We start from the raw sequence: 25,117 nt of genomic DNA on the forward strand, positions 1-25,117 counted from the left end.
GAGTGAAGAGGGGGTGTGGAGTAAAACACCGTTTATTTGGTCGGATATTTCATGGCCTGCTTTTATGAAACATATTTACATTAGTCCACACCAATAATCACAGCAATCTAGAGCAACATAAAAAGCACTCCCTGGTGTATTTTATAATACTCAGTCACAGGAATTTTGACGTCTCATAAGGGACCAAATAAGTGACACATATGCACAATGATGCAGTTGCATCACTTCACAAACAATTTTAATCACATTAAAGTACAAAATAAGTATATATGTATTCAAATACATTTTATAATTTTTTGTATATTTTTTCATTTGCATGAGGAATACAATACATTTATGACGGCAACGAATGACAGTGGAATTGAGGTAAAGAGTCTATTTGTGGTAAAATAAGGGGGTAAGAAATCCACTCTGACTGATGCTTCTTAATGTCCCACAATCCTTCATTTTCAATAGAACTGAGCTGCTATACATACTCTTTCTGGAGTTACGAGATTGAATACTTAAATACTTGAGAACATGACACAACATGGGTCATTTTTGGATTACAGTTACAAGAAGCTTACAGACCTGTGGGTGTGGCCGCCTTTTCTCACCCACTCACTCCTCCAACAATCCTGCTAATTTGCATTCAAGACACAGAAGGAGCATGGAGAGAACACGGAAAGCACCACCAGTCAGTGGTTACAGATCACAGCAGCAGGAGTGCAAGCACAGAGAACAGAAGGCATAATAGGAGCATTTCATCCTGATGCTTTATATACCGTATATATATTTTTGTGTACGTGTTAATTTAAATGTGTGTGTGTTTTGTGGGCCGGATTGAACACTGAATAGTCTGCTGTTTATCTGATCAAGGACTGCGAGTTGGTGTGTGGAAGCATGTGCTGAAGCAAGACTGGAAAGGTTTCTGGTTAACATGGTACTGGAATACTTTACAATTGTGTGGGTGTGTGTGTGTGTTTGCTGTGTGGGTGTAGTTCAGGCAGGCCGGTTTTCGTGGTAGGACTTGTTTCACTGGGGCAGGGCTTTGAGGATGGCATTGACTTCCTCCGCCACAGCAGTCAGAGCAAACTCAAACTGGTCCTGAGAGCAGAAAGAAAATGGCCCTCAGCTCCACATCTTAAAAACGTTCAACACTGGGGCAGTGGTTGTCCCCTCTGATAAGGAATTGAACCCGTAATTGGAAGGTTGCCGGTTCAGCTACCAAACTGCTGAGGAAAGCACTGTCCCCACACACTGCTCCCCGGGCGCCTGTCATGGCTGCCCACTGCTCACCAAGGGAGATGGTTAAAAGCAGAGGACAAGTTTGGTTGTGTCACTGTGTGCTGTCCATCATAATAACAATCACTTCACTTTTTAATTATTCACTACTGCCGACTCAGCACTACGTACGCTATTAAGCCCAATTAAGAATATTTTGTGGAAAGAAAAAAAAGTATCTACATGGACATGATAATATACACTAAATGGTTCTTTTACACAAAACGTGACTTATTATACACCACTCAGTGGTCACCACAGGGCACCAATTCAGCATCTGGGTCTGGCACACATTTTGTAGTGAGTGTCATTACAACCTTCATGTGACCAGAACCTGTTAAAAAGACCTGCCACAAGAAAGTAGCAACATGGGCAGAGTTGGGCAATGAATTGTATTTGGCAGGATGCACGATATAAAAAGTGAGATCACCTTGGTGCGCACCATGCCAGGTCTCTGGTCCCGAATGTGTTCCAGGGTCGCAGCAATGTCGATCTCCTTCACCCCTGAGTCAAACACAAAGCAGCAGCACACACAGTCATGCCGAACGGCATTAATATAAGTAGCCCTTATCCTGCATACTTTCCTGCTTACAGCTCGCAACAACACATTCCAGAACTCGTTCCAGAACACTGTTCTTCTGAACCGTCAACAATTGGAAATCGTTACAAAATCATAATGCATGGACGGTGAACAGGAATTGTGTGTGGGAGGTGTAACTGCAGAAAGATGAATGTGTAGTCAATGATTCTCACCCTTAGCCATGCGGTTCAGAACCATATCAATCAGGATGTATGTCCCAGTTCGACCAGTCCCATCACTGAACAGAGGTCAGAAAGTGGAAGTCTATTACTGGTCTTAATTTTTGTGGAGAAGAAAAAAATATCTTCACTTTGAAGAGCATTTAACATGTAGGTACGCTGTAAGTTATAAAATTCATAGTGTGTGCGCCTCCTGGTGGAAGAAAGCTCTACCTGCAGTGTACAATGATTGGGCAGGAGCGTCCTCTGTAGCACTTATTCACCTTCCTGCAGAGAGACAGAGATCAGATATTTAACATGTAAACACAAGGAAGAAGGCAACAGGACACTTTAAAATTCATCTGATATCTCACTCTGCGGTTACCAAATTCCTTGGCGTGGAACATGATATTACCACTATTCTGAGGATGATCAGTAAATATAAGTAGATGCAAAAAAGGATGATATAAATGAGCCTCATGGATACCCAGATGTTAGTGATGCTATAAATACTTAATTGATTGTTTATCTAATTTATCTGACACAATGTGCACAAAACCTTACTGGGACATGAGTGTGACTAAACGTAGGATTCTTATCTGTTTAAATGATTTGTGAGCAGTTGGTGTATGAAGAGGAAAAGGTGGCAGACAGATGGAAGTGAAGATAAAGTGGAGGGGGTAATGGGGTGTTGTCAGCGTCGCTCCTGCTGCTGTTCCAGCTGCCTGTGCTCATTTTTGTGACTATGCAACTGAAGCCAGAATACTAGCTGCGGAGCACAAAAATGCCACAGTCAGTCGAGCAATACCATGGACCTCACTGACCACCATTATACCAGGGAGAGGGCAGGTGACAGGGACAGAGACAGAGAGGGAGAGTCATGGAGCGATGAATTATGGCGACAGACAACAGTCGATGCCACAGACAAAGACAGAAATATATGTGAGGACAAAAATAGGAAGAAATTGATAAACTGACTGGCCTTTAATTGGTACACCCAATATACAACTACAAATTTACACAGCTCAAAAAATTAAAAGGAACACTTAAACCACACACCGTAACTCCAATTCAATCACACTTCTGTGAAATCAAACTGTCCACTTAGGAAGCAACACTGACTGGCAATCGATTTCACATGCTGTTGTGCAAATGGAATAGACAACAGGTGGAAATTACAGGCGAAAGGCAAGGCATCCCCAATAAAGGCCCAACCACAGACCACTTCTCAGTTCCTATGCATTCTGGCTGATGTTTTGGACACTTTTGAATGCTGCTGGTGCTTCCACTCTAGTGGTAGCATGAGACAGAGTCTACAACCCACACAAGCTCAGGTAGTGCAGCTCATGCGGGATGGCACATCAGTGGTTTACTGTGTCTGTCAGCATAGTGTCCAGAGAATGAAGACACTACCAGGAGACAGGCCAGTACATCAGGAGACATGGAGGAGGCCACAAGAAGTCAACATCCCAGCAGCAGGGCCACTACCTCTGCCTTTGTGCAAGGAGAAACAGGAGGAGCTATGCCAGAGTCCTGCAGTTCCTGCTAGACAAATGCATTGATTCTGTGGACTGGCCCGTCCGTTCCCCAGATTTGAATCCAATTGAGTACATCTGGGACATCATGTCTCCCTCCATCCACCAATTCCACGTTGAACCACAGACTGTCCAGGAGTTGGCGGAAGCTTTAGTCCAAGTCTGGGTGGAGATCCCTCAGGAGACCATCCGCACCTCACCAGGAGCATGCCCAGGAGCATGTAGGGAGGTCATACAGGCACGTGGAGGACACAAACACTACTAGTTGGATCAGCCTGTAGTGTATTTTTCCACTTTAATTTTGAGTGTGACTCCAAATCCAGACCTCCATAGGTTGATAAATTGGATTTAAATAGATAATTATTGTGTGATTTTGTTGTAAATTTATTTATTTAATAAGAATATTTTATTTATTCAGATCTGAGATGTCTTGTTTTGTGTTCCCTTTATTTTATGAGTAGTGTAAAATGTACACATAAATGGTATTTCAAAATTAATCTCTTTTGAAGAAAAACAGAATTGTCCAAAATTTAACCGGTTTAGTTTGCCTTTTTGTCACCAAGACATTTCCTCCTTAAAACAATAAGAATGTTCAAGTTAAATCTTTTAAAGTGGCCAAGCCATGTAGGGGGCAGGGGGCAAGTACCTGCGGAAGTCCAGCAGAGGGCGGGTCGAGTTCGGAATTCCCTGGGCAGGCCAGCTGAGGAAGTGGAACTGAGTGAGAGTTCGAGTTTCCTGGGTCTGAACGTTCTTTAGATAGAAACTCCGCACCAGGAAGTCATTACACCAGATATGCTCAGACACCAGATTTACCTATAAACCAGGCATACAAGTAAAAAATAAAAAGCATGGCATAGTAGTAGCAATGCAGATGCACGTGTAATCATTATAAAGCAGGGCGAGATAAGTCATATGCTTCCTACACAATTGATTTGCCAGAAGCATGTCACATTGTCAGTTATCAGTTTCTCAAACACTGTGTTTAGTGTTTGAGAAACTGAGGCATACCTCATAGATGTGGTAGAGAGAAGAGCCTTCGTCAGGCCAGTAGCGATCACACTGCTTCTCTCCATCCTCTACAAGTGCCGTCATCATTACAATAACTGTACAGCCATTCTCCCAAACCATCTACACACACACACACACACACACACACACACACACGTCAACAGACATTTTTATTAAATCCTCATTTACATACACTAGAGGCCATCGTTTTGGGCCAAACCTTATTCTGATTCACCTAAATGTTATTATAAATGCGATAGTCATCAAACTAACCAATCCTGTCCTTTATTATAGCATCACATATTTTCTGCATTTTCTGTTTCTATCTATGTCTCTCTGGCTATACACATAAATCACTGTCACATATGACAAATGTATTAAATGTGACTTGTCTCCAGCTGTTTATGCACAAAGTTCCCTTCCTGAACAACAGTGAAGCAGGAAAGAAAATACACAATGATCACACTCAACACTCTTGGCTCCATTTACTCAAACATACACACACCGACCAACCTGCCAGAAATCAGAGATGGTGTGTGACAGTGGCCCTTGGGTTGCGATGTAGGCAGGCATGCGTGGGTCATGCTCAATCTGAGAATCACAAAGCAACAAAAGGTCACCGTGGTCACATCTCTCCCACTGAAGTGTGTGAGCAGAATATAAAATTTCTAACAAAAACTTTTTCCATTTTGTATAACTGCAGAGTATCCATGAGCTGCAGTAAAGTTTTTTTTAACTATAAAATTAGACCTTTCAGTTTCTATTTCAACAAATTACTTAGTGTTCCCAGTCAGTGGTGATGTGTGCACAACAACAGATACTGCAGAGTGTACAGTTAGTCAAACATTCACTCAGATGAACCTCCAATCTCATTTGCTGCTTCTGTACCCTGGAGACTCATTCATGCAATTAAAATACAGTGACAGAGGATTAGCTGTCACCATAACGACAGCATTAGGGATTCTGCTGCTAGAACTTGGTAGAATGGGGTCGATGCCAGGTAACCATGACAACATCAGGACAGGACATCGGGGTCACCATGACTACTATAGGTATTCCGTCATGAGTCACATTCACTTTTTGCTATATTTTTTATTTTCATCTTTGTCTAGTTAACAATCTTGAAATTATTTAATAGGCACTACTAAGGGAATCTTACTATGGTGCTGGCATTGATATAGTCTGTCCTTGAGGGGTTAATTTCAGCCTTCAGTTTCACCCGGGAATGGTCATCTACAGAACACAAATAAATACAATTAAAGATTAAGTAAAGAAAAGCAATTGTGGGTTGCTTTTTTATTCTTAAAGTGAGAGGTTCATGCGTGGACTAACAGGGCACTGAGCCTGGACAGCGGTTTTTCTTCATGTTGTTCTCATTCTGAGCCATAGACACTGTGCTAGGCTCAGCCTGGTAGGAACACAGGGCTTCCCACTCCTTTAAGAGGCGGTCCTTATTCTTCAAGTGGTCCTCCATGTAGGCCTGAGGAGAGAAGAGGATTAGTATTGGGCTGGACGTTCACCACAGTTTTACTTGGTTGTTCAACTCCAGTACCAGTATCATGTGCCCAGTGGATATGTCCATGTTGGACTGTGCTGGCTCCTCGCACCAGGAGGGGGTGCTGCTATGGGAACTCGGACTGGGTTGGGCAGCATCACTGAACTGAGATGACACGCTGCTGACACGGGAGGTGTCTGTAGCCCCTCCTCCTCCACCAGCCCCCCCACCTGCTGCTCCACCCTCCACACGGCTAAACAATGATTTTGCAGCCATGTGCTGGCGACAAAGGTCCTGTAGAAGAATAAAAAAGGTAATTCATTCGATTTTTAACAAATATTATATTCACATTTTCAAATATTCAGCAATGTACCAAAAGCTGATTCAATCTGTATACAGTACAGGCCAAAAGTTTGGACACGCCTTCTCATTCAACGTGTTTTCTTTATTTTCATGACCATTTACATTGGTAGATTCTCACTGAAGGCATCAAAACTATGAATGAACACCCGTGGAGTACATAACTATACATGATTTCATTCATAGTTTTGATACCTTCAGTGAGAATCTACCAATGTAAATGATACTGTACGGTATAACTGAAATGTGCACATGCATGTACACATACACACACAAATGCACACATTGCCCCTCATACACACACCTGGTACTCAAAGAGAGTAGCACTTCCTGCCTCAGGGACAAGTCCCAGCTTCCCTGATGCCAGGTTGTTGGCATGGTTACGCAGACAGGCGATGGTCAGTGCCCCCACTAGAATACCACCTACACAGGCCACTCCAACAAGTGTAAGAAACACCCAGCGGGTGCCATCACGAACACGGCTCAACACTGGCAGCGCACTGCCTTCATTTTTCTGCAGGATGACAAAGGTTAATGTCAAAACATACAATCATACCAGACTGCCATAGAGTCCATAAAGCAAATCAGTGTTTATAGCAGACAGATATTTTAGACCAGTAGTCACTGCATTCCTATTGGTTTCCAGGAATTATCTGAACTATTTGAAAAGATCCTGTATATATAAGTTTCAGAGCAAATGTAAAAGGTTTTAAGTTTAATTCAATAACTTCACAAAAATATTATGTAAATAAATAGCAGCAGTTATAAACATTTTCAATGTCTGATAAAGAAGAAGTGTGAGAAAATACCTTAATTGCCTGACAAAATGCACATATACAAATTTCTTAAATATCTTTACATTCTAACAAATCTGTGACAGGTAGTAGTAGGATCCTATATTCACACATTCACAATCTGTTTTAAGAAAAGGTGGAACTCTTTTCAAAAATGAAACAAATATAATGAACAAGGGGAAACTTATGCATTCGTCAGACAGATCATGATCTGTCTTGATGTCTACAAATAGAGTGTGTTCCAGAAAACAGTAGCAAAGGTGCTCTTGTTTAAAAGGACCAAATTAAATCCAACAAAGACCAAAAGGCACTCTTTATTAAAGTGGATAATTCATTATGAGACCACTACAAAAGGAGTAATAACTATAAAACGAATCTAATAAACTGTTAGTGGCATAAACGGCATCGGGTTGGTGCTGATCCTTGTTGCCTGGGCAACCACATCACCTGATTTCACTGACTGTGAGAGGATAATACACTTACCTGTGCTTAAACATTCATTTCAAAATTACACAAGTGTCCAACAAGCAAAAATATGAAGTTTAATAACTTCCATAAGCCTCTGCAGTCCAGGGCTACTTTAACTTCCTTAGACAAGATTTACATTTTATTTACATTCCTGGAGAACTCTAAGTAGATCCTCACCTGACGTGATCTAAGCTATTGAGAAACACTATCAACTGGAACTCACCCATCATTCAGTAAAGCTACTATGAGTCAAAAAACCAGGATGACCAGAAAATAAAACAGAGAAATTGGGTTCCATCTTCTGAATGAAGAATGAAGATCCTCGTTCAGACTGCATGAGCACAAACGGAAACGCTGGAAAGGAAAGGAATCCTGTGCACAATTTTATGCGTGAACGCGCTCAACAGTTCTGTCACCCCAAATGTCGTTGCCATGGCAACAGCCGCACATGCAGCCGTGTTGATAGGCTAGAGATGCAGGGGGCCACTGATGGTCAGCGAGAGAGCGAAGAGAAAGGGGACTGGAACAGAGAGGCAATGGTTCCTTCGTTGAACTAAATTCATGTCTGCCAATCACAATCACACACCAATACACACACAAACAGATAATTTCCATAATTAGTAAACTTACCTCCCCCACACCAGAATGGAGAATCTTTAGGCCTGTTTCTGATTCCAAAAAGTTTTTTTCTGCAACTGCAAGGAAACCCCCAATCCCACAAAATAAGAGGTTGGCCTCAGTACTCCAAGCATACATTTTTGAAGAACACACAGTAAACATCCTAATGTGCATTTAATTAATGTTTCTTCATCTCAAGTAAAGAAAGCCAGAATACTTTTAAATCTTGGCAATAATGTAATGCAAATTACTTTTATCCAAGAAACATGGTTTATGCTCGTCTGTTTTCACTCACCTGCTTTATCCGCAACACCACTTGCTGTCAAGTTGTGCTTGTTTGGTTGTACTCGGAAGGTAACGGCTGGGCCAACCACACTGTGTGAGGAATTCAGGTACTCTAAGTCATAACTGAGCTCATGCTGATGTGTGTGTGTGTGTATACGCATGTTAATGAAGAAACAGATGCATTGTGGAAACCCATTAACCTGTGCTTCCTCTAATATTTTAGCTGTAGTGCATTGTGAGAGATGTATGCTGGGACAAGCAGCTGGGATCCACCTCACCCTGAGTCACCAGGTTAAAGGCTCTGATTATAGATTGGATCTGGGCCCACCCTGAGTCCAGGCCTCATCCTACCTGACGTTGATGAGAGTGCTGGGGGTGAGGTGAATCCTCTCAGCCAGAGTGTCCAGCAGACGAACTCCATCATACAGATTAAGAAGGCTAGAGAGAAAGACATATTCATACATATGGACAGACATTCACAATCATTTACAGACAGCGAAACAAACAAACATTGCACAAGTGCATAAGACACACACATGCTCATGGATCCAGGTCTCCCTTTGTTACCTCTGGTTGGTGACAATGTACGCATACGGGCTCCCTCCTTCATTGCCAGGGGCAGAACTGGGGTACCCCACCCCTTTCTTCTCCTGAGTGGTCGCCTGCACTGGAGATGCCTGTGTAGTACTCTTGCCCCCTGGGGAGTCTGGATTTGTAGGAAGTTTAGGAGATGAGGCCTTTTCCACTACATGTGTCATCGACCCTTCTGTGATCTTCATCTACACAGAAGAATAAATGCAGCTCAGGACAGAATGTAACAGCAATATTCAGATTTTTTAAAACTAATTTCTTGAATTACATACAGTGGCCATTTTTGTGGTTTACTATGTGTTAGTACTGCCATCTTCTGTTTTGTACAGAAAATAGAAATATATTCCTAAAGAGCAGAACAGATGTTTTAACCCACTGTACTATTAATAAACCTATTATTTAAAAACATAACCTATAAGACTGAAGCTTGTACCATTTTTGGAGAAGCAGGTGTATCCTGGGATTGGCCTGTAGAGGAGGAGTTACATTCATGACAAAATTATTAATATATTTTTTTATCTCTATATGTATATGCAAATGTGACATAGAAACAGACAGGGAACAAGGCCTCAGGACTCACCCTGCCTGTCTGCCTGCTTGTTGGTGTCCGTGCTGTCTGTCTGCAGGAGTGCCAGGGCAGCAGACAGGCTCTCCAGCTGCTCTGGGCTCAGAGAGAAGCCATGGGGCTGCAGCAGAGCATTCATCCTCTTCAGGGTCTCCCCTAATTAAGAGGAACACAAGACCATTTTGTAAAACATATTCTCTCGAGAACAGTTTTTGCTTATAGTGAAAGTCATTGTGATACACAGCAAACACCTCTGCATTTAACCCATAGTGAGCAGTGGGCAGCCATAAAACGCACACAGGGAGCAGGGTGTGCTCAAGGGGACCTCAGTGGTACCTTGGAGGTTTGGAATTGGAACCCACAACCCTTCGAGTCTACTTCCTCACCCGCTAGGCGACCAGTGCTATAGTGTTTAGGTGACATGTACAGTTACATAATCAAATCTCTTATCTGAAATAAATAAATAAATTCTATTTTTTAAATATCTACCACTTTTAAATGGTAGTAGCCTAGTTGGTAACATACTCGTCTATGAACCAGTGGGATTTATGAACCAAATCCCACTTACTACCATTGTTTCCCTGAGCAAGACACTTAACCCTAAGTGTCTCCAGGGGCGGACTGTCCCTGTAACTACTGATTGTAAGTCGCTCTGGATAAGGGCGTCTTATAAATGCCGAAAATGTAAATGTAAATATAATCTTTATGTGCATGAGTACGATTCCCTTTTTTCAAGTTTAGGATGGATGGCTACCTTTTTAACCTACTTTATTACAGAAGCATTGATTCCTTCTTTGAAATACTATAAATATCATAAAGTTAAAAATTATAGTAATTAGGTAAAGTACAATGAAGACAAATGCACAAGAAAGGCCAATATCTACCGTCCAACTTGCCCAGCGGTCCATAATCCTGTGGTGTCTTCTTATCCAGGGGCTGGTTGTTGACTTCCAGGTCTTGTGAGATGTAGTTGTCAGTGTAGTCCAGGGGGAAATCCATCTCCGGGAAGAAAGGTGATGAAGAGAGGGGTGCTGCCACCCGGTGACGAGAGGCAGTCTGTGCAGAGGACGATAGGAAGGGGGACACTAGTTCCTGTAGCGCCTGCAGCCGACCCCGGTCGTGTTCGTGTGGGTGCCGGACACCACCTGCCCTGGATCGAGATGATGCGTGTGGAAACCTGCCCCCCTCCACAGAGTTAAGAGAGCGCTCCTCATCATCCTGGTAACCGTATTCCTAAAAAAATACATTACAAGTGTAACTGGATGGTGCAGCCCGAACAAGCACATTTTCACTGGAGCTCACAAAGCTGGGTATCCACCAGTAATGGTGCTAAGAAAATATCCCCATATTGCCAGATGTTGTGACTGACAGTGATGCCGAGTTAAAAAAGAAAACTGGATTTATTTTCAGTAAATGAGAAGTGAGCTCAAAAGGCCTAATAGATGACATTGAAGCCATTTTCTAAAGTAAATGTTTGACATTTTGCCAAGACAGAGGAAAATTTAATCTCATTTACAGCATCATGCTGATGACAATGGCCTGATTATAAATGGAAGAAAAGCTGATGCTGCATATTTGCATAATGTTCCTACCTAATGACAGAAATTATTGGGAAGAAAATAATCCAGTTTAATCATAATTCATTCAAGATGCAGGGTTTAAAATACATTATTTAGCCTAAATATGATGTAAGAAATGGTGAGGTAATTTATAGACTGGAATGTAAAATGATGGGGGCACACAGCCGGTGGCAATGCACCTGATTATGGAGTCCTGATCAATCCAAGCTGTTCGTTTTCATTTGTTTTATTTGTTTTTTTCCTTTTTGGCCAGCATGCCAGATTTTGTTTCCTATATAATATATCAAAATTTGTACAAAAAATACACACCCCGACATGTAACACATTGGTCCTTGTTATCACTTTATTCCATTGTGTATTTTACACCAAAGGAAAAGGCTGCTAATGGGTCTAGAGATTAAAGTCAATATAGCAGCACCTGAAACAGTAAACCAGCACAAAACCAGCACATTTGTGTAAGGTGTGTCTTCTAACCTGCTTGTATGTGTAGGGGTCCAGGCCTGGCATGTGGAGAGAGGTCTGCGGAGGATCAACAATCATGTAGTTCAAGTGATGCTTAGCCAGGTTGGGTTTGGGTTCACCTGGAGCCTCTTGGAATCTAGAGTTGAGCCACTGACGCTTGGAAGAGGTATCTGTTATGTCCATAGCCCTGTAAGACAAACAAAGAAAGTGATTATAATAGAATGGACAAATCTTTAGACAAAATCTAAAGAGGAAAGCAACGTCCTCACTTTGCAGGAGGTGCATCCAGAGGTCCAGTTTCCAAACTGGGGTTGGACTGTGGGACACTGCTGAGCTCCTTGGCAATTATATACTGAGTGATGTCATCCTGCCAGGTGAGGCCTGCATCAAACCAAACATGTCATGTCAGTCAAAGTATTAATAGTCTCATTTTAGGCTTAGAAAGTAAAACGTCAAAATGTAGTTTCAGCCAGTCAGGTGACTATTGTGTAGTTTAAATCAATGTTTTTTGTTCTGAAAGTTCCACCTCTTGTGAATTGAACATTTGTTGTGACAGTGTGAGTGTAAATGTGGGATGTGCTGACAAATCCATTTGAGGAAAGCTGTGTTTAATTTTAACACAAATCAGGCATGCTACATGTTTGCTATTGTCATAACAAGTGCATTTTCAATTTTTATTATAATACAAATAGACACAGAGAAAACGAGCACTTTCAGCCATTATGCAGAAGATATACTTTGTGATTATATTGGTTACATCAGTACATTTTGGCTTGGCATGTAACAAAATAACTGTTTTACAAATTCAGTCCATGTTACATTGTTCAGGGCACTTTTAAAAATTAGATAATTTTAGAATACTAAAATATTAAGATTTGCATACTAAAATGTGGATTATGTTGCTATTTTATTCATGTTGGTGCAGGAATGCTGCCGTGTGCTGACTGACAAATAACTGATTACAGTCTGACATAGGTCTATATTGGTCATAATGGTACTTCCCTTGTTTCCTGTTTTGACTGTGTCTCTATCACCGGATTTAATTAGACATTTAAAGCAGCCGTTTCTTCATGTTTCTGTTTACACAGAGATGTGGCTGGTAGTCAGAAATGTTTTACATTTACATTATACATTTAAATTTACGGCATTTAGCAGACGCCCTTATCCAGGGCGACTTACAATCAGTAGTTGTCCCTGAGCAAGACACTTAACCCCCGAGACACTCCGGGTTAAGTGTCTTGCTCAGGGACACAATGGTAGTAAGTGGGGTTTGAACCTGGGTCTTCTGGTTCATAGTTACCCACTAGGCTACCACCACCCTATGTGTGTGTGTGTGTGTGTGTGTGTGTGTGTGTGTGTGTGTGTGTGTGTGTTTTAGACATGGTGATAGTATTTTATGAATTTCAGAAAGAAGTATATGTATATGTATGTGCTGCTAAAGAATAGCTTACTGAATACATCTGTTGATGAATTTAACCACGTATTGCCCAACCCAGGACATTGTGTTATTTTGTGTAAGTAGCAAGTCCCACCTTGAACCATCAGCTCCTTAAGAACCTCTTGTAGTCTGTGCAGTACAGGCACTGAGACCTGATACTGAACTTGATCTTGCTGGGGCAGTTGACACTGGCCAAACAGTCCATCTACCACACACACACACACACACACACACACACAGACAAACAGATACATACACTTTTGTTTCACTGTTGTATATAATGCTTTTTTTGTGCAATGTTTGTGTAGAATGAATGGAATTCTAATAGAGCACATAGGACACCTATATTTCTGAGGTTATGAGTCATACTTTCTCTGAATGAAAACAAAAAATCATCAGGTGATGTCACCGTTGCCATGGAAACCACACGGTTGAGCCGTGATTGGATGAGATGTTTATACAGTGACAACTTTGCCGCCTCTCACCTCTTCTTAAGAGCAAACACACATGCACATCAGCCCTGGCGCATGGTGAACTACATCAGCATGCAGACATGAATAATTAATTAAAGACGGATTGATCTGTGTTCGTTCTGCAGTACAGTGACAGGAAACCGAGATGATCACATAATGTTATGTTTACAAGGGGAGCTGGGTGTGAGGAGAAAACAGACAAGGACACTGTACTCTCACCATCTGCACACATCTGTTCCCTGGAGCACAGTCGCTTCTCAAACAGGCAGCCTGCGAGGGGAAGGGGGCAAAGAAAAGAAGAAAAGTGGGATTTAATGTATATCTGAGTGAGCGCACGACAGGAAGTTGAACGGTGACACAATAGGCAGAAAATTAGATTAGAGGTAATTGGCTCTTTGACTGAAACTCTGAAAGCTCCCATGCTGTGTGTGTGTGTGTGTGTGTGTGTGTGTGTGTGTGTGTTTGCACGTGTGTGTGCGCTGTTAGAAGCATGTTTCAAAAAGGGATTGTGCAACCTTTCGGCTCCCTGGTCACAATGCATCACACTCTGTGCCATCGTGTATGTGTGTCTGTGTGTGTGCGGAAGAAGCAGCTCACTGCAGCAGAAAGCAGCTCAACCAACAATATAATGAACAGATTTATGAGAAAGACCATGGCGCTTTGTTCAGCAATGCATTAACATATACAATGCACACCAGCATATTTTTACCATTTTTTTTTTGGTCATTTTCACTGGATCACCAATCGGAAATGAAAGTGGTGATAATCTATCCGTGCATTTGGTTTGGTAGTGGACGTGGTCTTGAGACAACCTAATGAACAAAGTATACTAGGAAAGCAGAGAACCGAGGAAAATGGAGTAGGACAGGAGACGTGAGGTGCTCAATGATGAGGGAGAGCGAGAGCTGTAAATCATCCCTAGTAGTCCATTTTAGACTTCTTCCATGCGTCAGAAATACTTGCACAAAAAAGGGGCTGGGTGGGTAGTTTCTCTTCAAGACAGATTACAAGCAAACACGTCCTTTCTTTTTTATATTTGGTCACTGCAATAAATTCTGGAAACATCCTTCATGTGGCAGCGGCAAGATGTATCGGTGTTGGAAACTTGTTCTGCACTGTCAACCACACAGACAAAACGATTCACTATGAAGAAGGCCTCCAGGGCAGAGATTCCAAAATATTCCACCGAATCCTGCCCCTGCTAAATGCAGTTCGCTGAGCAGGCATTTCCCCATCGCCTGTGTGTCTCCCCTCACCCAACCGAGTCAGAGAGAGAGAGAGAGAGAGAGAGAGAGAGAGAGACCCTCTCTACCAAATTCATGCCAATAGAGAGGAATCTGCATGAGGGAAGGTGCATCTGTTCAAAGCTAGAGGTAAAAAGCATAATTAGGATTCTCTGCAGGGAGCACCCTGCTGTTCTGACACCCAATGATAATGAAGATGGTAATGAAGGACCACAAAAAAATGACAAATGATCACAATTATCACAGTACAGTTATGAATCATTATAAGAAATGGGCAGAAATTAAATTGACTAATTAATTTTATAAATGGTCTTAGAAGGCCTCATCCAGGCCACCCACGACACTGTGTGTGTTCTCTGACGGCAGAACGGTGACGTGAGGTCAGTAGCCAGGCGTGAGTCAGCCGGTGGAGGATGCAGAGAGAGGGAACACACACACACACTCACACACACTCACAATGGTCAGGCAAGCTCTCATTCACTGCCATCACAGCTCACCCCATTTACATACTGTCAGTGCAGAGGGATGAAGAACACACACCCAAAGCAACCCTGAGCAACACGAGTGAAAATTGCTGTCCGCACCACCTTTCCACCCATAAATCTCACTTTCTCACACGCACGGTAGTGAACCTCTGCGTCAGTCCTAGGTAAAATAAAACGTACATTTGCAACCACTGCCGACGTTGCACGCATTAACACGTAAACTGGCAGAAATCCCACGTAGGTGCAGCGTGCTGCGCTGTCCGTGGTGCTGAAACCATTTATACAGAGACACTCATATTTCCACGACTGACACACACACACACACACAGGGGAAATCTTCTCTGGATCGAGGATAACTTTAATTCAAACATGGATCCTTCCCCACGATGTTTGCCAGACCCCAACAAACACAACACAGCAGGAGGCTGATGTTCCACCGCAGTCCGGCCTCGTGTGGTTCCTCATGCCACGTAAAACAGTGGACAGTGTCCCCGTCTTGTTTGCACACGCCTATTTTCAGGACGGAAGGACGGATGGATGCGTTCTCCCGCTTATTGACTTTGGACCACAGCCCGGCGCTCACGAATCCGACTCCTGGTGAATCATCTCATCACCGACAGAACTTCTCATTCATTCAGCCTGACCGGCATCGAGACCAGCGTGTACGTGCACTTTAACAGAAGCGCTCACGAAACGACGTTTTCACGAAGCGGTGCAACCGCAGCATTCGGTACCTGTGGCTCGTTTCTTTATAAAAAAAAAAAAAGACTTCCGTCGCCTACCGTATCTGGTGGGAGTTCCCGGCCGCCAGCAGGCGCCCATCATCACGCACATCGCGACCCAGAGCCGCGGGGACCCCATGGCGTCTCCGCAAAACGCGACGACGGCTTCACGACGACCAAAACCGCACGCGTCACACCCACATATTTACTAACAAGGACGGCGCCGATCCGCGCGACACGTGAGGGAGGGACGGACGGGTGGAGGCGAGGCGAGGCGAGGCAGGGAAAACCCGGCGTGGATCCGGAGCCGGGAGGATGAAGAGGCACAAGTTAGTTAAACGGCCTTTAATCGATTTGCTTTCAGAACTGCAGAAATTAAACGTACATTAACGGCGGGCTGGAGTCAGGACAATCGTTCAATTTCATTCAACCTTTTATTTGATACAAAGGGAGCAACTGTGACATCTCTGGAAAATAAGACAGGGCGGAAGACTGGTTCTGAAGTCCCGCGAATGTCCCCCAGCTTCAACCGCATCAGATCGATTTCTAGTCCATTATCAGCTGCCTCCTCACCGTGGGGTAGAGCTCGAAGAATCCCTGAGGAAGACCACAATGTGAAGGGTTAGACGTAGAATAAGTAATAGCATAGATGTATAAATGGGCTAAGGCTTGGTCAGATAGAATAAGGTGGTAGTAGGCAACACAGCAACCTATGACCCAGAAGACCACAGTCACAGGTTCAAACCCCACTTACTACCATTGTGTCCCTGAGCAAGTTTGATAAACTACATTTATGAAGGACTATCAGATGGTTGGATTTGTTTTAGATGAAGACTAGACACATTTTACAAGTTACAGTAGATAAAAACTAGCTGGTGTTTAGATGGTTACATTTTTGGTCCAAATATCAAATAGGGACAAGGAGAGGGTAATGTTTACATGGGTTGGGAAAGTTTAGTGGGCATGCAGGTGGAGAGCAAGTATGAGGTTTGCATATCTGTGGTTTAGGTAGTGTCTAGCAGAGGGATGGTTTTAACTATGAACTATTAGGAGGGGACTGAGGTTACTGAGTTTGTTCAACTGTGGTTGAGTTTGCACCTTAAGAAGGGTGACGGTCTGAAGCACTCCTGAGGTACAGCACATCTCCCTGATTGAGTGCATGGCCAGCTGGGGCGCTCCCAAATCCAGCACAGGAATTCCCAGACGGGATGCAAGGATAGGACCAATGGTGGTTCCACAGGGACTATCATTTCTCACCATTACATCCTGGGGAAATATAAGCATAACACAGCTTCTCTAAAAATGTTATTCAGGTATAAAAGGAAACCCTATCTCAGTCACCACTCCTCCTCATGGCAGCCCACACAGATTTACCATTCCTGCCTCTCCGACTCACTGCATCGCACAGACACTATCCTGTTGCTAGGAGATTTATTCATGTAGACAAGGATTCCATGCTCATCAAAGCAACTGCAAGGCCATGTAGGCATTACCAAAAGTCAAATAAAGCAAAAAAAAATTTTTTTTTTTCCCAGTTTAAGACATTTAAATAAGGTTGTGAAATAAAAAAGGTGATCTGAGAATCAGATCACCTGAAGCCACTATATTATATAAAATGATATTACATCTAGCACTAAAAGCTGAATTTACCTGCAGAGGGACATTCACCCTCCCAGCAATCTCCCTCAGTATGGAGGCTGTGACGGCAGTGGTGGCATAACGCTGGTTACTGTTAAATTTTATGACCGGACCCTGAGTAAAAGATACAAAGGAGCCAGAGATACTGAAAATTCATCCAAGAAAGCTCTTTAGATTTTATTTGTTCTTTTGCTTGTGTGAATTTTGTACCTTATGGAAAGCTGGCCTGTGGTTCTCTTCATGCTTATCTCTGAGACAAAATAAAACACAAAGTAACTGATTTTTTTTTAAACTCAATTCATGCAAACAGCATCAGCTCTTCGCAGTTCTGAGTAGTAACTGTAGAGATTTTCCTGAAAGTTTCTTTCTAGCTGAGCACACATACATACATATATACAAGCACCAACATGTAGACAATACATTAAGAGGAGAACAGTATGGTCCCAAAAACATTCCAGTACTTTAAGATTTAGGCATGCCATGATCCAATCGTTACCTGGCACTCCAAACCAGGTTTTCCTGATGTTCCATGTTCTTTAGTATCCCTGATTTTCCATCTGTTGTTAGTTAAAAATGTTCCTGCATGTTTCTAGTAGACGTGCGCATTGTCTGTCACCCGGTTCCGTGCCCTGTAATATGAATTAAATTCCTATCTGTTTCCGTGGAGTTGTGCACTTGCATCCTTCCTGCCTGCTCCGCCATGACAAGCTGGTTAATTCAGTTTCAGTCTACTGGTTAATGTGTTTAATTCAAACAATGCAAGACAATCAGAAACTATCCAGAGAAATATTCCTTTGAGGAACAGCCCTCTTGTGTCATCGGTACTAGAGCTGAAATCTATTATCATGCACAGTGTGCATGGTAATTAGTAACCCTGGTTATAATTCTGGCTTTTTAAAATATGACATCTCATTTTCCCAAAAGAATGGGAATTTGGTGCCATGGTGCCTAGTGTAAGTTCTAGTGGCCTCCAGAAAACTCCAGAAACCCATTAGGTCACAGTACCAATTAGATCTGTAATTTTTGCCAGCAAGATTTTCCAGCATTGATCACTTATCACTTTTATTGTTAGAACTTTTGTTCAATTATTGTATTAGTATGATAATTTTACCCTCTGAACAATCAAGGATTCCAAAATTCCCATAATGCACACCAATTTCACCCCTTCATTTTATGGGTTATTTAATTGGCATGACAGGGTACAGATTTCTTTTTTCATCTGGTTTGTTCATGCCTGTCTCACGTGTCTTTACAGCCAATCAATGCACAATGTAACACACATTACAATAACATCTGATCCACCAGATGATTTAATATAGATCTATTATGGCTAGTCAATATGAAGTGCTGATAATACACAAACTACAAATCTCATAATGCATTGCTTCAATTGCCCTGCCAATCGCAATCTGTTCTGTAGGGAAAAATGCATTATACACTATAATATGCACAGTATATGGTAAAATGTGTCATTGAAGCAGATTTTCTGAGCAACGTCTGCATGGAAAATGCATGTGTACAATCATTTTTCTCAAATACAATCATTTTAAGCTGCTGGTATCATACTTCAACATTTAGGATCTGACAACACTGAAAACACATCATATTGTAAAGTAATCTGAAAGGAATACCACAGTTTTCCTAACTTGTCTAGCTAACTTTGTTGAGAAACTACCAATCAGAAATTTCCATCAGAATTAAATTGTTTCCTTAGATTAGATGGAAATTCTTGTAAAACTAAATTGTATGGCACTGAGGCAGGCACAAAATGAATTTGAGTCCTTTTCTACAACTTTGAAATGTCTCTCAAATAAGGCCATGGACTACTGCAGGTCAATCACTGGGGTGGTAGTAGCCTAGTGGGTAACACACTCGCCTATGAACCAGAAGACCCAGGTTCAAATCCCGCTTACTACCATTGAGTACACAAGGCTCCACAAATGTAAATACAGATACAAAAAAACTACTTTGTTACTATCCACCACTGATCACGAAATGTTCATGAGTGCTTTTTGGAGAGACTGACTGGTAGTTGGGGTGCAGGGCATGGGCCATATCAGCACTAATCATGAAGGAGAGGGGTGCCGCTTGCTGGAAGGCTTGAAGGTTCTGGTGCGATGAGGCCAGGCGCCGCAGGATAAGCTCCGTCAGGTTAGACTGTGCCCCATGTGCACTCTCTGACCCAACCTATGTATAGAGAGATGACAACACATTAGTGGGAGGAATCATAGTGGCAGCCGGGAAGGCAACCCCCCCAACTCTAAGGATATGCAAACGATGAAACGTTATGTGGATAAAAATCCACTAAACTTTCCAGGAGGGGAAAAAAAAAAAAAACACAAACCTCTTCATTATCATATAATGTCACCATGCGAATGTTGGTGTCTTTGGCCAGAGATTCAGGCGTGCTTGACTCAACCAGAGCCTGTGAGTGAAAAATTCAGAGGGTGCTTTATGCAAATGAGTGTGGTGAAAACATGTCCAGAAATAGGTGAAGACATACGGTCAGAGCACAATAGCAACTGTGCAGGTTGTCCAGACGAGGGGAGAAGATGAACTCCTCAAACACACCTCCTAAAGCCTGCAACGCAGACACCAAATCGCAGTGTCAACCCGATAAAAGCAGTTAATACCAGACTGCAATCACGTGGACAGGTCAGTGCAAGAACCCACCCCGGGCTGTGTGTCTGCCAGACAGAGCTCAAAGTCCAGGAGAGTGTCTGGCTCGACCCCCAGCTCCCCGCACAGGACCTGGACCAATGGTGTGTGATGCTTCTCTGCCTGTGGACCCAAAGACAGGGTGAATAATGTGACGTCGTCATGCATGTGCATGTCTCTGTCTATTTACCGTAGTCACGGCACTGCAGGCATCTCCTGAAGAGGAGGTGCCAGTCTCCAGTTCTTCCTGAACTGCAGTGGCCAGGAGGGGCACTCTGAAACACACACATACACATTTAATTAGTCCCCTGCTGTAGAATCCAGTCCACCCCTCTACCTTCGGCGATACTCACAAGTGGTTCTCTTTGTTTGGGCCAAAAGAGTCATTAATGTCTCTCTGTAGGTGGATGGCCAGGTGAGGAATTCGAAGTATGGGTCGTGGCACATGAACCAAACGGTGAACAAGTTTACCCCCACTCTGAGCACACAGACACACACACACACACAGGTGATAATGGGGTCAGTTCATTTATAACATCATAAGAATATATTTTTCGGCATACTGGAAAAAAGCAAGAACAATGGGATTGTCTTTCCAACACCAATCTATGGTTGCCGAAAACTGCTAATTAAATTAACTGAAAACGTTAATTTCATTTGCACTTGTCAGTCACTGTACCAATATTTCAATAATTTTTTTTATTATAATTTTCGTTATTTATTTGGAAATTAATAACAAATTGTTTTGTATCAGAAACAAACACATTTGTTGGACTTGCTATAAGTTCCAGGGTCCAGGATTCTAAAGAAACAGATTGGGATGACATGGATTGGATCAGATAGTCATTACATCAACACAGAGGAGAAACAGCATCTTCCTACCTTGACCATAACACGACCTGCGATGGTCAGGTCTCGGTCAAACCAGGTGTTCCAGATCCCTCCACCATAGCACTCAACCCCCACCTGCAGGCAGCCCATCCGAGTCTTTTTAGAGCGAGGCTTCACCTGAAGGAACGCAAGACACATACAGCTGCAGTCTTAAAACCACTTAAAAATAGTACCTCACCTTTGCTTTTAGCACTGCAGACAGTTGTACCTGCTTTGTACCCCATTCCGTGTCTGTGCTGTATAAAGATTGCCGTTCAGTTTGTGTGTGGTCATGTGAACGCACGGCTACATCTGATTGGTTAAACTGTGTAATGCGGTTTTTGCTGCTATGTCTGAATGGTGAAACTTACTAGATCTACTGACAGTGCCTCTCTGGCCAAAATAAAGCAAAGAAATGGTTGAAACGCCCAATGCAGCGAAGTAAGAGTACAGATTCTTATTCACAAATGTACTCAAGTAAAAGTATTGCATAATAAACATACTCTTAGATGTACATTTTTTAAAAAAGCTACTCAAGTAAATGTAACTACCCACCCATGCATTTCATACCATGCAATACAGTGAATTAAAATAATTGCACATTTTGAACCCCTACATAAAATGCATATTTATCAAATGTCAAACATTGTCTACCAGGGTATAAAACAGGAGACTATGATCTCTCTTTCATTCTCATCTGTGAGTTTTGTAAAGAAATGTCTTTTAATTCACAGTGAAAACTAATTAAGAGGCCTGGCTGTGTCTTGTTTTTTGCCTATGTGCTGTTTTGTAAAGGTAATGTAAATGTGTATGTCTGCCCCGGTGCTCTGGGTTCGATTTGGCCATCCTTACCCTGAGGCAGGGGCTGTCCGTGTGAGCTCCCACCATGGAGAAACCATTTCCTGGTTTGTAGAGGCCGCCAACTGCAAACGCGATAATGGAGGAATAGTTCCGAGTCACAAAGTACTGAAAGACAGAAACAGGGGTGGAGTTAAAACAATCAACCTGCCAAACACGTGTCTCGGTTTGACTTGGACAGATTAGAAAGTGTACAACAATCCCACTCCGGTGCACACCTTGCTGGATGGCTGGATGTCCCACAGTTCAGCCTCCTTGAGTTCGGTGAAGCCGGCTTTCAGCAAGCGTGTTTTACACTCCTCCACCACTGTAAAAAGATTTTAAGGAGGCCCGAGTTGTGAATCAGATGAGCTTGAGACTAAAGAGCCTAAGAGAAGTGCTCGGGCTAAAGTGCAGATGCGTATCACTTGTAGACCAATGTCCAAACCGACTGAACTAAGAAAGATCTGCTGCGTATCAGAACATATGACATTAACATGTCATGGCGTCCTGGAGTAGATTTTATAATACAGTACAGAGATTGTGCTGTCCAATCCGCACATAACTCCGTGGTGGAACGCCACAGCGGGTGGTCCTGCCACCGCGTGGATCTTCTGGATCTCCTCACCGTGGTAGGGAGACACCCCTCGGTTGACGAACGGGAGGAACTCCGTCGCGGCACGCTGCACGGCTTCCTTTGAGCTCTTCATGATCAGACACTGGAGAGGAGGACAGAGGGGTCGGAAACAGCAGACACGGAGCAACAAATCCCCCTCACAAAGGCCCGAAACAAATTTAATGCGGGTTGAAGATGGCCGTGTGACTTCAGAAAAACGAACCACAATCACACAGTTTAAATAAAAAGACACACGAACTAATGCAAGTCGCCATTCGAGCAGTAGGGAAATAAATAATGTTTTAAAAGCGGCACAGATCAATATATGTTTGAAACTGTCAGGAAACTCCCTCCGCTCACCTGCATCAACGCTCGACTGGACCGGCCGGAGGGAGCAAATCCGCTCCAATCACTCAGTCGGACTCAGACCGGCCAAACGAACTGGCGCCCTCTGGCGGAACGGAGGCGGAACTGCGCTCTGCGTAAAATTCTGTTCCCTCGTCGCAGGACACCCAGAATCGTCAAACTACGCCACGTCTACGTCACACAAGTCCCCTTAATGAAGGGGTGCCATGTCATTTGTGGAAATTTCTCTCTCTCCCTTAGATCTATCTATCTATCTATCTATCTATCATCCTCTCTCACACACACACACACACACACACACACACACACACACACACACACTTCTTGCTGCATGTATGTCTGTTAAGTGGTGTCGTCTGGTGGCAAAGAAACTTCCTTTATAGTTTTTCTCATCCTTTTCCTTCATAATGTTTTTAATGAGGGTTGACTACTGCAATGGTCTTGACCAAGAATCATCAAGCAATACTCATTCCAGCCCAGGTCTTAAAAAATATTATTTGGCTTCCAGTCAGTTGTAGAATCAATATCATCAATCAAGTATTTATGCAAAGTAATCATTCTATCTTTTTCAGTTCATCCAGTGTTTTATTACGACTTTTATAAAGGACTTTTATAAAGGACTTTGAATTATCCTATGTATGAAATGTAGTGAATAAATAAACTTGCTTTGCCTTATTTGTTATTTTATGGAGAGATTATTTAATTTAATTTAGGTTTGTCTCTTTTAGGAAGCCTGGTCTAGTTTAAGTTGGGAATGAATGATGGTGTAGTATTTGAAAAGGACATAAAAAAAACTTACAAATTGGGTGGTATGAACTATAAGAAGGATCTGTGTGTTGAAGTGATTTTATGCAAATAGAAATTCAAATAGTAATGTATATAATGTATATAAAAAGGGGCTTTTAATTCTTTAGAGGTCTACACAGCTCTTGATTTATTTAGTGTTGGCGGAAAATGTGGTCTATTGTTAAATAAATTTGTTCTAGACAGGGCATTTATGTAAAGTGAACAAACATGATTTATGTAAATTGAGACAAACATTCTCAAATGTCAGCATTAAACTCTTTTGAGGTTTACCATGTGACATAAGACTTCGAATGTCCTTCCTAGTGCCATAGTTGTGACAAGTCTGCGCCGATCTGTGCCTTCTGGCTCTCTGGAATGTGCAGCCTTTGAGTCGGCCTGCATCTCTGACTTAAAAGTACTCTGTGTAAACTCCTTTCAACCAACTAGGATAGAAAACATCACATTGGTGAATGGCAATCAAGAGCTTAGTAATATTGATGTACACCAAGACATGTAAGTCAGAATAAGGGCAAGAGAAGGAAAGAAAAATTAGACTAAGCGGGAGATAGAAAGTGGAGAGGAAAATGTGTTTACATCCCCTGTCCGTTCCCATCTCTCCCTAAACTTGAGAATTTCCAGAACACTAATGTTCCTGGCTGCTATATTTCAGCCAGAACCGCATCAGGAGCATCTGATCAAATCAGCATCTTCTCTCTCAGTTCCTATTTGGGATGAAGTGCCTATTTAATACAGTGTATTCATTTTTTTTCTTCTGTCGTTAGCTTTAAATTATGATTTCTTCAACACTCCTATCTTGAAACGATACGGACAGCGAAACCTGCTGATTAAAGCTGTAATCAGATTCTGGTGGATTCCGCAGAGAAATCTCATCCTCTTTGCTCTCAGCATAAATGATGAGCGGCGATAATGCAGGCCAGTCGGTTTCTAGTCTTGGTAACCCATCCTTTTGAGGTTTGAGCCGTCGTTTGTCGAGGTCGCCTGCAAAAATTCCACTGGCGACAGCTATTTATGACATCATCATTAGCGGAGGCCTTTGTTTACCTGAAGGAAGGGCTCGGGGTGACGGCTCGCTCCGTTCTGGGAAAACGTCCTGTTTAATACCTTCGGGCTCCAAGTTCCTTTCCTTTTTAAGGCAGGTTCGCCACAGTCCATCTTTTGTACATGGTGCTGTGTCCATGTGCGAGGTGAGTGGCGAGTCCTG

At 42.6% G+C, this 25,117-nt stretch overlaps 2 protein-coding genes across 3 annotated transcripts; both read right to left on the reverse strand.

Annotated features, from left to right (window-relative positions):
* Positions 1–211: 211 nt before the first annotated feature.
* Positions 212–16,401, reverse strand: ptprnb (protein tyrosine phosphatase receptor type Nb). Of its 2 annotated transcripts, XM_028981678.1 has the most exons (23): positions 16,185–16,401; positions 13,893–13,943; positions 13,295–13,405; positions 12,032–12,143; positions 11,775–11,949; positions 10,605–10,953; positions 9,736–9,876; positions 9,589–9,623; positions 9,132–9,343; positions 8,916–9,002; positions 8,575–8,654; positions 8,292–8,356; positions 6,704–6,913; positions 6,097–6,333; positions 5,877–6,024; positions 5,704–5,777; positions 5,058–5,135; positions 4,545–4,664; positions 4,183–4,349; positions 2,236–2,289; positions 2,017–2,081; positions 1,694–1,767; positions 212–1,086 (listed from the first exon to the last, which is right to left on the reverse strand). In XM_028981678.1, exons 1-23 carry the CDS (start codon positions 16,261–16,263, stop codon positions 1,015–1,017), a joined length of 2,796 nt encoding a protein of 931 aa, XP_028837511.1. In that variant the 5' UTR covers positions 16,264–16,401; the 3' UTR covers positions 212–1,014. The 2 variants fall into 2 exon arrangements, with proteins under 2 accessions (XP_028837511.1, XP_028837512.1); XM_028981679.1 differs by lacking the exon at positions 8,916–9,002.
* A 138-nt stretch (positions 16,402–16,539) lies between these two features.
* dnpep (aspartyl aminopeptidase) lies at positions 16,540–23,196 on the reverse strand. Its single transcript, XM_028980285.1, has 15 exons — positions 23,104–23,196; positions 22,756–22,846; positions 22,367–22,455; positions 22,143–22,256; positions 21,303–21,428; positions 20,774–20,898; positions 20,611–20,695; positions 20,436–20,543; positions 20,266–20,343; positions 20,107–20,187; positions 19,789–19,949; positions 17,973–18,012; positions 17,775–17,876; positions 17,223–17,390; positions 16,540–16,721 (listed from the first exon to the last, which is right to left on the reverse strand). Exons 1-15 carry the CDS (start codon positions 23,107–23,109, stop codon positions 16,671–16,673), a joined length of 1,425 nt encoding a protein of 474 aa, XP_028836118.1. The 5' UTR covers positions 23,110–23,196; the 3' UTR covers positions 16,540–16,670.
* Positions 23,197–25,117: the final 1,921 nt, after the last annotated feature.

This window comes from Denticeps clupeoides, chromosome 5, assembly GCF_900700375.1.
Source record: "Denticeps clupeoides chromosome 5, fDenClu1.1, whole genome shotgun sequence".
NCBI classification, from domain to species: Eukaryota; Metazoa; Chordata; class Actinopteri; order Clupeiformes; family Denticipitidae; genus Denticeps; species Denticeps clupeoides.

Coding starts and splice junctions, on each gene's coding strand:
- ptprnb (XM_028981678.1), bottom strand. CDS start 16,263: ATGGGGTCCCCGCGGCTCTGGGTCGCGATGTGCGTGATGATGGGCGCC. Junction 10,954..11,774: donor ACCCCTACACATACAAGCAG/GTTAGAAGACAC, acceptor GTATTTTTTTAG/GAATACGGTTACCAGGATGA. Junction 9,003..9,131: donor TACATTGTCACCAACCAGAG/GTAACAAAGGGA, acceptor CTTTCTCTCTAG/CCTTCTTAATCTGTATGATG.
- dnpep (XM_028980285.1), bottom strand. Junction 20,544..20,610: donor CCTGCAGTGCCGTGACTACG/GTAAATAGACAG, acceptor TTGGGTCCACAG/GCAGAGAAGCATCACACACC. Junction 20,344..20,435: donor TGGCAGACACACAGCCCGGG/GTGGGTTCTTGC, acceptor TCTGCGTTGCAG/GCTTTAGGAGGTGTGTTTGA.